The 14,876-nt window shown below is 45.9% G+C and overlaps 3 protein-coding genes across 3 annotated transcripts; 2 read left to right on the forward strand and 1 right to left on the reverse strand.

The window, feature by feature from the left end:
* Nucleotides 1-1,535: 1,535 nt before the first annotated feature.
* AO090023000924 (uncharacterized protein) lies at nucleotides 1,536-2,537 on the reverse strand (the record flags this gene model as incomplete). The annotated part of the gene is made up of 1 exon (XM_001821368.1): nucleotides 1,536-2,537. The coding sequence occupies one exon, from the start codon at nucleotides 2,535-2,537 to the stop codon at nucleotides 1,536-1,538; it is 1,002 nt and encodes a 333-aa protein (XP_001821420.1).
* A 784-nt stretch (nucleotides 2,538-3,321) lies between these two features.
* On the forward strand, nucleotides 3,322-4,242 carry AO090023000925 (alpha/beta hydrolase; the record flags this gene model as incomplete). Its single annotated transcript, XM_001821369.3, has 1 exon — nucleotides 3,322-4,242. One exon carries the CDS (start codon nucleotides 3,322-3,324, stop codon nucleotides 4,240-4,242), a length of 921 nt encoding a protein of 306 aa, XP_001821421.1.
* A 5,137-nt stretch (nucleotides 4,243-9,379) lies between these two features.
* AO090023000927 (uncharacterized protein) lies at nucleotides 9,380-11,823 on the forward strand (the record flags this gene model as incomplete). Its single annotated transcript, XM_023235829.1, has 2 exons — nucleotides 9,380-9,381; nucleotides 11,115-11,823. Coding segments are annotated over 2 exons (711 nt in total).
* Between the last annotated feature and the right edge of the window lie 3,053 nt (nucleotides 11,824-14,876).

Raw genomic sequence — 14,876 nt, forward strand, 5'->3', positions numbered from 1 at the left:
TGATCATTGCCAAGACCGGCAAACCCTCCAGTCGCGATCCAAAGTGCCGGCTCACGTGTGTCCCGCTAATCCTCATTCGAGCGGCGTCCCTGGAGGCCCCACAGGCTCCTCCCATCGAATCTCTTATCTGATCATTTTACTCACTAACTACTCCGTACCTTATCAGTAAATACTAACCGGTTGCAGTATCTGACCACATTTACCTACTAACTTCCTCCCCCCCCTCAACGCTCAGACCAATCGGTCGGGAGTGCATGGACTACAAACCGCTCCCTCCTCTTTTGATATGCATAGACATTTCTCCGAAAAAAGTATGAATAGGGATTTCCTCTCGCTAAAGGCGGGACGTGCTACACCGCACGCTCCAATTTAGTTTAACGTGGGGTGAGGGTCAGGCGACCCTCTAACCCCGTCCAACAAAGACGGGGATTTATTCACGGCAAAGGGATACCTGTCAATCTGTCTACGGAATAATTATGAAAGCAGGTTGTGTTGTCAACAGGTGTCCTGCTTTGCCCGACTGCACTTCTCTCGGCACGGAGCGCCGCCCTCCGCCTCCATACCGGATACGGAAATCCGAGTCGGGTTCGACCAATACAACTTCAGGGTTACAACGCTGGCCGATTCAAAAGAAGGCCACTTTGCACTGTAGCCAAATCCCACGGAATAATTGTTAATTAGGGGGCCAGGATATACTGGAAGCACATTATTTATGAGACTACAATGTATAGTTCTGCCCACGAGCTCACACTGTATTCAATGGACTCCGTTGAAGACTCGGTTCGAACAGCATGTTGGAATTTCCTTGTTCTTCGTCTAAAACAACCATCTATACAGTACACCGAAAAAGTCTTTAGGTGCAAACGGCATCGTGTTTGGTTATAATGCGGAGTAACTGGCGGGGCCCCGTCCTGACTCTATGATTCATGAGTATACGTCTCCCTCGCATATCATTTCATATTCAGTAATATCATTACCTCATGTCTACCCCGGGCTTGATAAGACACTAGCGCGCCGTACATACATTCATGATTCATCCCCGAAGGCGACTCAAAAGTTTCAAACGAGGCTGTGTCCCCACACCTGCCCTCTTAGTGGAAGATCATCAGCCAAGCTCTCGGCTAATGCATCTCAGTTATGGTTTGGGGGAGCGATCAGGAATGCTGAATCCACGAATAGATTTGCTGGCAATAGAGTATTATGCGAAGTCTATCCGTCATAAATAAGTCCTGATAACCGCTCCGATAACGGCGTCCTCTCCACCCCCTCTTTGATATCTGTCCTGTTGTTTACTACAACACTACGTACAGGATTTATGTGTGACCATCTCAGCACAGTGATACAGCTCGCCTCACTACATTGTCAGGCTTTTTTTCATTGGTCGCTTTCGCATTGCTTGTTACTAGAATTTCCGTGCTAAACCTTTGTTTTCTCTTGACACACAAAATTCATTAATTAATCGCCAACTGACTACCCATATCGCAGCATCATCTGTACAGAAGCGATAACCAGGTCTAATGAATCACAGCATACGTCTACTCGTCCTTTAACTCAAGTAATTCCAAGGTTTTCGCCCAAAGTTTTGCTTCACCATCCGGGTTGTACGCCCACGTAGCATATCCTGGCCCATGTCGTTTAGTCGGGTCAGCAGGTGATGCGATTTGACAGTTATCCAGATATTTGCCTCCGGTGCCTTCTAGATCCCTCGCCACGGCACCCCAGACGCTTGTCGCGGCTCCCTGTTCCGGACTCTTCCAGTACTTCTTGAGCCAGTCATCGGCGTCCCATACCGATTTCTGTTCATCCGAGACATGACGAAGGAGCTCGGTAGCGATCGCACCAGGGTGCAGACTAAATGCATGAAGGCCCTGTGAGCCATAGCGCCTCTCGATCTCATTAGCCGTCCAGATATTTGCTGTTTTGCTTTGACCATAAGCTTTCCACGGTTCATATTCGCCTTCTAAGGTGATGTTATCGAAATGAACCGACGAAACCCGATGAGCGCTGGAAGCTACCACGACCAATCGGGACTGGAAACTAAAGGTTGACGAAGAGAGAAACTGTGGCTTGAGCAGGTAGAAGAGCAGGAAATGGGCCAAATGATTTGTGCCAAACTGCGTTTCGAACCCATCGGCTGTTCGGCCTTCAGGACATGCCATCACGCCGGCATCTTCAATCAGGATGTTCAAAGTACTCTCTTTAGATTTGAACTCTTCTGCACATGCGCGGACGGATGCCAAGGAATTCAAATCCAAGTGGAGAAGATGGACTCGCGGACTATCGACGAGGTCGCCCAATGCGGTCTTGGCCTTTCCTAGATCCCGGGCCGTCAGGTATAGCGTTGCTCCCGTGTGGAAGAGGGCCTTGGCGGTCTCGATACCAAGTCCGGAGGAACAACCTGTGATCATGATCACCTTGTCGGTGAGATCGTTGACTCGGTTTTCATCCTGGACGATTTGTAATGCGGTTGGTCGTGCATCGCCGGGTCCTCCGAGGGACTCGTGGGCTTTGGCATATCTTGATTGTGTAGAGGACATTGTTAAATATAAACTTTGGAAGTGAAGTCAGGTGCTTCTTATGTTGCGTTGACTAGCAGAGAAGGTAAACTGGCCATCTATCCTAGCAACACGAGTTAAATTTATATGACAATACTTCTCTTATAGAATAGCAACCAAGACCCAAGTTGTACTGACTAAAATGCCATCATTACTTATTCACAAGCTACTTACGATAACGCCGATGCATAATGTGGAGCTTTCGGGAATACAGCTTATACACAGTTCCGTCAGCGACAAATATCATTTGATTATGAATTCTTATTAACTCCTTGCTATTCTATCCTATTCCCTTTGCACATACCATATGTCCGCTCAAACTCCGGAGTGGGTGTAATTCCTCATCAGGAGATAATCAACCTTTTAATTCCTTCGGCCGACGGCATGCCGATCATCTCAAAATTTCGGCCGAAGACAAGTGTATCGGACTAAAAAGACGCTAAATCAGATTCTAACTCTATTCCTAGGACTCAGCGAGCCAATGACAAGGACCAGGTACCCCTAAGAATAATTCCGTCGCCCGAAATGGTTTACGTTCCGCCGAAATACTTCGGACTTTGGATATGTCATGATTGTAGTTGTTAGGTTTCATCGTTCATGTGTTTCGATCTGAACGAAGTTTTATAAATACCCCAAACACGACGTACGAAGGAATTCTCATTCAACTGCAGCTTCATCGTTATCAATCTCACTTCAATCTGAACTCCTTGTCCGGAGACTAATTCCAAGTCAATTCTATCCGACTCAATAGCCGATCTCCAACACCATGTCTTCCCCCACGCAGGTCCTCTTCCCATCCTTTCACCTGAAAATTTGCGGTGACCTCTACGCACCAGCAGATGGCTCTCCAGACCGTAAAGGCGCTGCCGTGGTGGTCAGCCACCCGATGACCGGTGTGAAAGAGCAAACCTCGACCGACTACGCCAAAGCCCTGGCTAAGGCCGGCTTCTACGCCCTCACCTTCGACGCCGGCTACCAGGGCGAAAGCACCGGTGAGCCCCGCGGCCTCGAAGACCCCCACCAGCGCGTCGAAGACATCAAGGCAGCCGTCAGCTACCTGACAACACTGAAGGATCAGGTGGACGCATCGCGGATCGGAGTACTGGGAATTTGCGCTTCGGGCGGCTACGCATCCTACGCTGCTCAGTCGGACGCTCGCATCCGTGCTCTGGCCACCGTCAGTGCTGCCTGCGTCGGTCGCATGACACGCAACGGAGGCGTGCATGAACACAACAAGGAGAATGCCCAAGCTATCACCGGTGCCCTTCAGTTTGCCGGTCACTGGCGGACCAACGTCGCCAGCGGTGCTCCCAGCGAGGCTCCCGCCATGTTCAATGCGGCGGATGTGCCGGACGATGCGGATCCATTCTTCAAGGACGCTGCTGCGTACTATGGAACGGACAGGGGAAAGCATGAGCGCTCGACTCAGAAGGTGCCCCCCGTTAGCTACGATCTTATGATTCCCTATGACTCGTTCAACTTCCAGCACCTCATCGCGCCTAGACCGCTATTGATGATCGCCGGTAGTGAGGCGCAGACGCTTCACTACAGTAAGACGGCAGTGGAAGCTGCGAAGGAGCCTAAGGAGTTGTTCGTTGTGAAGGGCAAGAACCATTTCGACCTTTATGATGATTTGAACGAGTCTGGTCCCAAGCTGGTTGATTTCTTTGGAAAGAACCTTCAATAAACTTACAAACTGAGATGGATTGCGCGTTCAATTGTTGGATATGGTTCCATTAACTTGTAAATAGTCAACTAAGAATGAAAAGATTAGCCTGCATCGCAATACGATTAATAACATAGAATAGGTGGTGCCAAAGAGAACCCATGTACTCTTCTCTTCTGAAGCTCAGGCGTCCAAGAAGCACAACGGTATCACCATAGAGGTGATTTAAAGTCCTATCAGTGATCACAGTGCATCGATCGCCATATCTGCAGTGTTGCTGCAGATTGGGACGGCGATGATCGAGTAAAACATGTCTTAGACGAAAGCACGGTTTGAAATGACGGATGTGCCTTAGACCCTCAACGACATCCCCCCGGCTGGTGCAAGGGCATAGTAAGTACTTCGGGAGAAACAAGGCATTTCAACTTAGAACATACGAGTGCCCAAGACAACGATCACGGTCGCGGTAAAGTAACAAGGCATTAAAGCCAAACACGTTTTAATGAGGAAAATTATATAGGGGAAAACTCACCAACAGCATATCTATACAGCCTTTGTTGTAACGGCAGATGCCTAGCTTCAGCATGCCCGTGACTTTCCCGCACTCTCGACAGTCCCATCGAGACGACATGGATGCGCTGTATCCGTATCTGATTTGCCGCACTAAAGGGGTATAGAATTCCCCATAGGTTTCAGCGCGCAGTGATAGCCCTTGCATACTGCGGTAGGGCCATCGCCGAGACCCGCGACGCTATCCGTCTGCAAGCGGCGAACCATTTCAAGGTATCGTCACTTTAATCCTGGTGGGACTATTGTCATGTGGCGTACTTCGGCCGAAGGAAGGATCGGCCTGAGGGCTGATCGGTGAGGCTGTTGAGTTTAGGCACCCATTGCGATGCTTTGTTTGGTGGTGGGGAAGGTGACAATGATCGGCCACTATGGTAATTCTTCTCCATAATGAAAAAGAAAAATGAACTAAGGAAAGAGAGAAAAAAGTTGAAATGGGGATAGGATGATCACTAGTCTGCCGGAGGTGAGACTCGTACTCATACTGAGCTATATTCTTGCCTGGTATTTGTTTTGAAGGAATAATTAGGTTTCGTGGCTACGATTGGAAATGACAGACATTCGACGCCAAGATATCTGAGCAAGATCACCATCATTGATCTGCAGATTTCCACATGGTCAGAATAAAAAAGAAAGTCTTGGTGACCAAGGACCTCAAAGAGAGTGGGTCTTCAAATGACCTTCTGACACGGAACTATTCTCAGGGCCGATGACTTCAACCGGTCACTGGCGATACAAGCTCCCAGGAAACCTATGTTCCCGGCTCAGAGTAAGCTGAGAACTACGAGTTTTATTGTTGCTGTGTTTTTTGATTGGTTCTCCGCTAAGAACAGCAGAGATGCACGAGAGGACGAGAAAGAATCAGGGATCGTCAGGGCCTAGGTGTCAATGACGATATAGGTCAGGTCAGGTAACGTGCTGTCGCACTCTTCGTAGTGTTTCAGAAGAGACATACGTCGCCCAAACACATGGTTAGGACAAATTTTCCGTAAAAAAAGAAAAGAAAGGAAAGGAGCGAATCTGGAAAGGGACGGGAAAGAAACTGTTCTTCAAAGGCCGAGGCCGGGATTCAACTAGACTAATAATGACAGCCTTGCCAATGCTGGTTAGTCTACTTAAAATGTATCCACACTTGTCGTTGACATAACTATAATTCAAGGAAAAAGAGAGACATTCACCATTGCAAGGACTCCATACCGTTGTGGGTATGTGTGTGTGACCTAGAAGAGATGATCAGATCTGGACTATTGACTTGACACCTCCTATTCCTTGCCCTATACCGGCTGGATTCGGCCAGGAAATTAAAACCTGATGGCCAATTTGAAATAGGCCATATGCCCAATCATCCGTATAATGTCAAGCGCATCCCGAGTTCTCCACTTGGACTTTACTTAGTGCTCACTCATTTGGTATTCCTTGCTTTGAGTTCCGTATAGGATCTTGGACTTCCTGATGCCCAATCGCAACCCTTACCAAAGTTATTCACTGACATTCTCATAAGGCTCGGCTTGCACTGTACTTGTTCCTAATTGAGGTCCCTGCATTAACAGTGGAGTCATGTTCGGGAGAGAGAATAATACGTCATTGGAGCTACCCCACAGCTCAAGACGAGAAACTCGACCGGTATATTGATTCGGGAACAGTATGTTCTTTGGACCAAGCAAAGCAGGATTCTGCATCAGAAATTGTTTCACCGCCTGAAAAGTCGGCAGTTTTTACTATCCAGGTAAAAAGATGCGAGGCATTCGCAATCTGAAAGTACTAATACTCGAGAGGTTCATCCGAGACAAGGAGACAACAAAGGGAGCAAGCATTGACCTGCAAAGTGTTTATTCTTTACCCAATTAGGCTTTGTGGCAAATTGTGGCTAATGCCCTCTAGTGGCAATGGTGCATACTTCCCGAGTCGTATGCACACTCTCACAGACTCACAAATACAGTCTACGTACGTCTACCCCGCCACAGTGGCGATATTTGTGAGGCTGAGCGCTGATCGTTGTGGCTTCCACGGCATCCGAAGATAGGAAGGGTGTCTTGATATTGACTCAATATTGAGTGTTCACATAGTTGAAACTAGCACCTTGCTTAACCGCACTATATCTTGTGATATCTTCATAGTTGCTAGGCATCAACTTCTCGATTAGTCCGCTAGCCTGTAGGAGGTGTGTACGTATACTAGTATACAGATCGTCTTCGTATGTACCAGCATGTAATTTTGCAATTAGCATACAATGATATACACAATGCTCAATCTATCGAAATCAATATAGTTCCTACCTACCTACATCCTTCCCAATTGGACAACCTTTGTTCCAAGACCGCCTAATCCCTCACCTTGAAAGGAGAATAGCCCCGTCTGTAGTGTGGCAAACTTCATCCAGTACCCCTTACGACTGTCAGTCCACCAATTAAGCTAGAATGAATAGTACGCATGGGTCTCGTAAACGTGCATTTGCACCTTATGTGAGTGAATTCCTGGAAATACCTTCGGGATCATCCCTCAGCGTTAAGTTATTAGGATGTGCCGCTCTTATCCTGCATATGATGGGGCTATAGGACTTGGCGTTTATAGCGCAAAGCACTGGTCCATCGATCTTATACTTGACCTAGTAACCTTGTGTTGAGATCATTTCTCGAGATAGATCAAAGAACATATTCTTTGTGAGCATGTTATTAGGAAAAGAATCAAGAGCGGGGTATAAAATTAAAAATAGAAATCAAACACTCCCTTTGAGACACTCGACTTCCCTCCAGTACTGAACTGACACAGCCAACGGTGATCTCGCCTACTACAGCACACCGCTATGCAGTATAGTCACCACATCAACAGAAGTGCTCAGCTATAGACCTCAACACCCATGATAATTGGTCTCGAAGACGCTGTTGGGAAATTGTTGGCACTTGAATCTTCCATTCATATCAAGACACAACAGTCCCGGCGGAGATCAACCTAAGGGACCATGGTCAAGGGTGCAGAACACGGGCGGGATACATCAATTATGTCTGCATCACATTCCACAACCACCGTTGTATCTATCAGATTCTGCCAGGGGTTTAATATATTCCCTATTTGCATAAAAAATATGCCGTCTCAAGAGCACGTCACGGTAGTGGCAACTCGCTTGTTGCTGCTCACCGCTCATCCTTCCATTCTCTACAACATCACTGGATGTATACAATGCATGCTTATGCAGTGATGGTGCCAATTCACGTCAGCTTCTGCCTCGAGCGGAATGTCTGGAGCCAACCCTTGATTTTCTGAATCGCCATTGCTTTTACTAGGAACGTATGTGCTTGTGTGATCCTCAATGACTGGACAGGAGATAGTAATGACTGGGAGGTAAATTTGACTAGATGTCAGCCATGACACCGTCCATCCTATCCAGCAACGGTATTCGCAGACTAATGCAGTAGACACATGATATTGCAGGATGTGTGGATCTGACTAAAGCCCAAAATCTCCCGTCCACATCACGATGTGGCAAATTCCCCTGGACCCCAGCCGTTCAGCCGATATCATATGCGAAGTTTTGATTAAGAATTGAGTTTAATAGAAAGAAACAAAGAATGAGACAAAGAAAACCCTTTTCCGATATCGTTTCAGCTTCTTACTTTACCTATTATCATCATAAGCAATTTGGTGTCAGAAACTTGCGGCTGAATCATGGGAACATTACCTAGAAATTTTTCCCTACGTTACATTACAATACCGACTAGGTAAATACATACATACCCATGTACTGTGCACACCTGGGCAGGAATTACCTCAATGTATGACTTTACGGAGTATACTGTACATACATGCCTGCAGTGCACAACGTGAGATTCTGTGAGGTCAGGGTGTTGCTGCTGAGTCTACTTGTGGTATTTAACCTTGCGTGGTGAATAGCACTGACATCTTTACATTGAGTAAGTTGAGCCACAGTATACCCTACCTATACAATTACCAAAGCATTCAAACTTGCTATATTGCTGTAGATGTCCAGCGTCACCTGAACCATAAGGACAGAGTAGTAGTCTAGACGTACAGATGCAGATGTGAGTGTCACCAGTTAGATTAACATCCTGCCCCAGTCACAAGCCTATCCCTAGTGACATTTAGAATTTTTGTTCTCGTTGCTTGGATAATTATCAGGTTACAACCTGGAATACTGTGTGACAACCCTAAAGTAAAAATAGAATTAGAAAAAAAAAAAAAAAAGGAAAAAGGAAAAGAAAAGAGGGAGAGATGGTTCGTACTGGCTCTTTCTTTCCTCCTTTACAAGTTTCATACAGGAGAATATGTACAGTATATACATGCAAGACAACCCTAAGGCAGGGTCTGATTGTATGTAGACCCTGTATCATATCCTGTACAACTTCGTAGCTCTGCTGCTAGCAGCATGAACTATAAAGTGGTTGTTACACAGCATTGTTCTATATAAATACAAAGCATTGACCTCAACTATTACTAGTAGTAGACAAGGAGGTGAGAAGTAGGAAGAGTAGGAGTGCATGTCACCGTATTGTCACAATCACGAGGAGACAATTATTGATGTAAATTGCAACCATGGTACAGTATGGGGTTCACTAGGGGAGAAAGATTTCTACAGATGTCTGGAGTGGATCTGATTCGGCGATCGTGTATCTCACTCTTGATGGGACGTCCCCTCTTTTTTTTTTCTTTTCTTTTTTTACCCTCTTCTTTCCGATTGACGTTAAGGGAATCGTGAGTAGGTCATCCCGCTTTTCAATCTTGTAAAGCGTCAGACCGATCTGCAAGATTAAACTAAATTAGACATACGTAAGATAAAAAATGAAAACAAACATGCATAGAAAGTGATATTGTCCACTTAATTCATGTAATTTTAATCTCGAATCATAGGATGGATACAAGGATCAAAGGAAACTTCAGGACAAACAATATAGATTCCTTTCCTACTCCAGCTCTAAGCCACAACTCTAAGTATGAGAGGTATGCAGCTGCACGGATATCTCGAATCTGGGCTTATGGATGGATCCACTACTAGCAAGAAGAGGACACGCGATGACCAAGGCTTTTTTTTTGCCATCCGCTAAGGGACGGGGTAAGTACCCTCCTCCCTTTCCTGCATCGATCTGTATTGTAGCCTATTTTATTTTATTTTTTTGTTTTCTTATTTTTTGCTTTTCTTTTGCTTTCCAGGTGTATTTTTCAATTTCATTTTATTATCTCTCTTCCCCTTTCAATACTTTTTTTTAATGATTTTTTTTTCTCTCTCCCTTCCAGTCTGGTCTACTAGTTTCTAGGTAGAAATTTTCAAGTAAAAAAAGAAAAGAAAAAGAAAAAGTTTCTATTCTCTTTTCATTATTGATTACATGGCATCGCTAACCTATTGATTATAATGATAATAATTTGACCCTCGAAACTAAATAAGGTACCCCAACAGACGGAAATGTCCCGGACAGACCAGATCTGGTGGGATGGTGATTATTGGCAGGCACTTTATTACTGCACAATTAGCACTATTGGCTATTAAAAAACCACAAAAAATAGCCCAATATCCAGAAATATTATTTATATTTTTATTTGTTCCCAATCTATAGCCTACCAACCGTTTCCAAACTCTCCAATTTCTTCTACGGACCTGCCAACGTCTCCCAAGAGTTACTCCATCGGGCAGACCCGTTCTTGTTAGTCGCACCGAAATAATATACTACAAATCCACTTCAGTCCAGCTCCGCAGGCTGTCTCTTTTTTCTTACTCACTCGGCCGTTTCTTTTCTCCCCTTTCTTCTTGCCCTTCTTCAGCTTTTTTCCTTTTCTCAAAAAATTGATGTATGTCTCATGCGTCCCGTTTTATATTCTTCTCAGATGGGCCCTCCCTTCTCTAAAGAACTATATCTCCGTCGTTTGCCCATTGTACCTCTCCCCTCCCCCTCCTCGGTCTGTTCCATTGTCATAAGCCGTGTCTGGCTTGCGCGTATGTAGATGGACCTGGTCTAGCAGATGTCTATGAACGAACCTCGTCCTGGAAGAGGACTGGTATTTTCTATCAAAAACCTGTTCCAGTCCTCTCCATCTCCGTCTCCGTCTCGACGCAGGGTGTCTGTTTTGCTTCGTCGAGGCAGGAGTGTTTTTTCAAACAAGTAATTTCCCTCTCACCTGTTTCCCAACTCGGTCAAGCTCAATTGCTCTTGTTGTTGGAGGAAATTGGCCCTTTCACATTGATAACATAAGTCTTGATCCGCCCCACGTACGAACACACGCTCGCGCACACACTCACGCACTAGAGGCTAGAGGGCTAGGCAAGATATTTTGAAATTAAGGGAAAACAAGGATAAGAGCTAAGATTGCGCTTCGAACAGGAACCCTGAAAATCAGTCGAGTCGTTCGTCCGGGACCCAAATGAATTCTTCGCCGCAATTCGATCCAACTGCGATGTTTGGACTTACTGGGACCTCCCCAGGGGCGAATGGTGATGGCTTCGATATCTTCAAATGGTACCCCCACTATCAAAATTGCCAGCGTTACTTCCTCGACCATGCGCAACACAGTAACACCGTTCAGGCACTTTCAGCATTCTTAAATATCCGCCTCCCGTACCAACGTCAACCGCACCCGGTGTTCAATTCTTCCACCGATCACACCCCAACTGCTAGTACCACAACTGCGTCAATTTCCAATTCAAATTCTCCCCCGTCTGTGTCTTTGATCCCATATATTCGTCGTCTTGTGGCTACGGGAATGGATTTCCCTGGCGTACTACATGGATTCTTCGGTGACGATTGGGGGTCTGGCGTTGGATTTCTGCATGAGCAAGAGCGTCGTAACTATCTTTTTGCCGCGAAGAGTGGCGGCTGGGCTTGTGTGAAAAAAGATTACGATATCTCCCCCCTAGAGACCATTCCTTTCTTGCGTCCTTTGCAAGGACCGTTGGATTCAGAGATCGAAGCGGCCGAGAGGAGCTGGAGTGAATGGCTTGCGATGGAAGATTGGATGGTTGGACCGCGTGCTCCCGACATCCTTCGCGACTCCTCTTCACATATGTCGCGACCCCGAAGTTCGCGAGGTTGACTTTGATAAGACCCTTTTTCTTCATTCATATCTATCTTTCCTTCCCTTTTTGGATATCCAGCGCAGAGCGATACTACGGAGTTCTATGGAATCATCGATATAGCGATTCTTTACATCACGAGATGACGACCATACGACCATAAAACTTTGAAGAGCGATAGGTTTCGTGGCCCTCCTGTGTAGGAGACAGGCCGGGACATTATGAATGCCACGGGAACAGAATGGTACTGTTCTAAGAAGTGAATAATAAAAATATATATGCATACACACACCGTCTAAAGTTTTGAGCTTTCTTCTTACTTATCCCTCAATCGTTATCTGAAATGGGATAGATACTTTACCATTTTTAAAGGTAGTGTCCGAAGGCCCCTTAATTACGCCAGGGGACGGCGTCTTCCGTTTTGGGCTGAATTCCGGCTACCTGGTCCTGGACCATTCTGTGGCATGACTACGGGAAATGGACCGAGTGGAAGTCCCCCGGATAAAGTTGGGTTGAACTCAAAAGGGAATGTCCGTATACAACCTGAACTTAACCACCCATTAACTACACGGTGGTGGGTTAAAGTTTGTGATGAGACCCCACTAGTTTGTGCTGGCCATAAGTGGCAGGTTAAGACTCCGCCAACTTGTTCATTCCTTGGTTTCTGGTGGGGAAGACATCAATTCGATCGTGTTTCAAGCTCACATAATCATTAGGGTTGGAAAACATGGGATGCAATGTGGCCGAGTCCAGCGTACTGCTTTCAGGGTGTAAATTTATATGCGACATAAATTTGATTGGCTGGCCCCCGATTATTGCCTTTCAAAGATTAAAGAGACCTCAGTCGTTCTCGGCACTGTTTTCTGGAGAGTTCGACGGTGACCAGAATGTGTTTGTGGCGGGCTGAATGGCGGAGTCTAACAATTAGTCTACGGGCCATTGAGCGTTCGTGGTCGGGGCTCACGGGAGGGATCCCAAACGCCTAACTTAGTCGGGAGTGTATCTCCAGGTACCCGGGATTTGATGGTTAATGCGGCACTACGGATCGCTTCCCTTTTAAGCAGCCTAGCAGTTAGTACTCCTGTCTCGGGAGGGCACTTCGGGTGTACTCTCTATACTTTCGTATACGGTACTGTATGATTGGACAAATCCAGTTGGTCTTAGGGACTTGGTCATTCGATCTGATGAAGTCCCGATTACAAATACGGAGTGATTATGCCTCCCCACTTGACCCACATAGTCAGTCAAGAATATTTTCAATCTGAATTGAGCTGGCCCGTTGAGTCGATTCTCACGAGCCAGACTCTGCAATCCTACGCTGTTGTTGGCTTCCTAAATGATGGGAACAGTATTTGTTTGGACCCGGCTTGCATCGTTTTCCAGAAATTTAGGTCCATGTTTACATCATAAAGTTCTAGAGTACTAAATATATATCGGACCCTCCTTATATGTACCTACTTCCTACTTACTGCCTCTCCGTCTCGGGTACTAACAAGTTTGATGATGAAGTGCTGGTTCTGGGCTATGATTCGTCGCGGGTGTTTGATCACTTCTACTTAGATGGACCAATTATTCAGATCGTACGGCAAGTCTCCAAGAACTTCACTCTACTCAAGTCGGTTTGACTACTAGAACCCCCTTTTCCCATCTACTCCTTTTTTCTTCTCCTTTAGCTATGTACCATACCACTGTAATGAAGCATGCCGTAGCTTCAGGGTACGACGTCGGGGCTTGCAAATACTAAACACAATTGTTCATAGCGATCTGTACTGTGCACTAATTCTACTGAATATAGTAGTACTACCCTATTGGCCGGCGTGATCAATTCCGTCAGGTAACCGCTCCACAAACGGAGCCATGAGATGAATACAAAATTATGGAGTACCCAAAAGTACATACATATGAGTCGCATGGTTCGGAGAATTAATTTCGTTGCGCGTCAGCTGACTGATCTATCGTTTCCAACGGCTACTTTATTCCAACATGGCAGCAATTTTGTATGTGGGCGAATGCCATGAGAAACATATATGCTACTGCATAGTAATTAGAGGCACCTTTAAGGGGTTATTTTAGAGGGTATGGTGAATACATAGTGTGTTTTAACCGTCTGAGGGCACGACGTAATGGCTGTGATATACTATGCCTATATTCGAGGTACATACCTACACTTGACATACAGTACATTTTGCCCGACCGACCTAGGGACTATACTTAATTTTGAATGCTGGATTTGTCTTTAATCCAAACAATAAGCCATTCAGGAGGACACCTGGAGTGCATAATCGGTACTATATTGCCGACTCGGACCTAATTGGCATGGCTATACGGAGTATAACGGCGTTGTTTGTGCCTTAGGACGACGGTGACAATTTCGCTACCAAAGAAAAGCCCTTCTACAGTACCCCCATTGCAAAAATATTCACCCACCTGCAAAACCCGTAAACCCCCTATCGACAACCACAGGGATATTTTCATTACGTCCCACATCTCAACCTGAGGATCGTTTGTTCATCGGGTGGAGAGATCGACAAGGAGATGAGACAGATACGCTACGGACACAAGATCTACTTGCCCTTTTTAGTTCTGAAGACCGCAATCTCATACCCGGACTTTCCTTCGTTATGGCTATTTTAGGAAGTTCCACTTTTCTTCTCTGGCTCTAGGAGGAGTAAGCGGTATACCCTCCGACATTTACTTCTTCGAGCAAAACCGTGTGGTCGTTTCCATGGTCGGACCGATTTCTCAATCGGCTGTTGTGATTTTGGGATGTACCAGGTTGTGCGATCTCGGCCATAAGGCAAGTCTCTACGTGGGGTTCCGGTAAAACGGATATCGGCCGGGTTGCTTTACCTAAACCGGGCGCTGAATTGGTTCCGATGGTGAAATTAGATGCTTTGTGGAGGTTTTATTACTCGCTTCGTAAGGCTGTATTGGAGTTGTGTCACTGTAGTATTATTTCTGTTTTCCTACCGAGGTATAGTACCATTAATAACTTAGTGCTCCATAAGCCTATCTAGATTGCCAGGAAACACTGGCAGCGGAGGTAAAAACCTGCAATTGGCATTGTCTACTG

This window comes from Aspergillus oryzae, chromosome 3, assembly GCF_000184455.2.
Source record: "Aspergillus oryzae RIB40 DNA, chromosome 3".
Lineage (NCBI taxonomy): Eukaryota > Fungi > Ascomycota > Eurotiomycetes > Eurotiales > Aspergillaceae > Aspergillus > Aspergillus oryzae.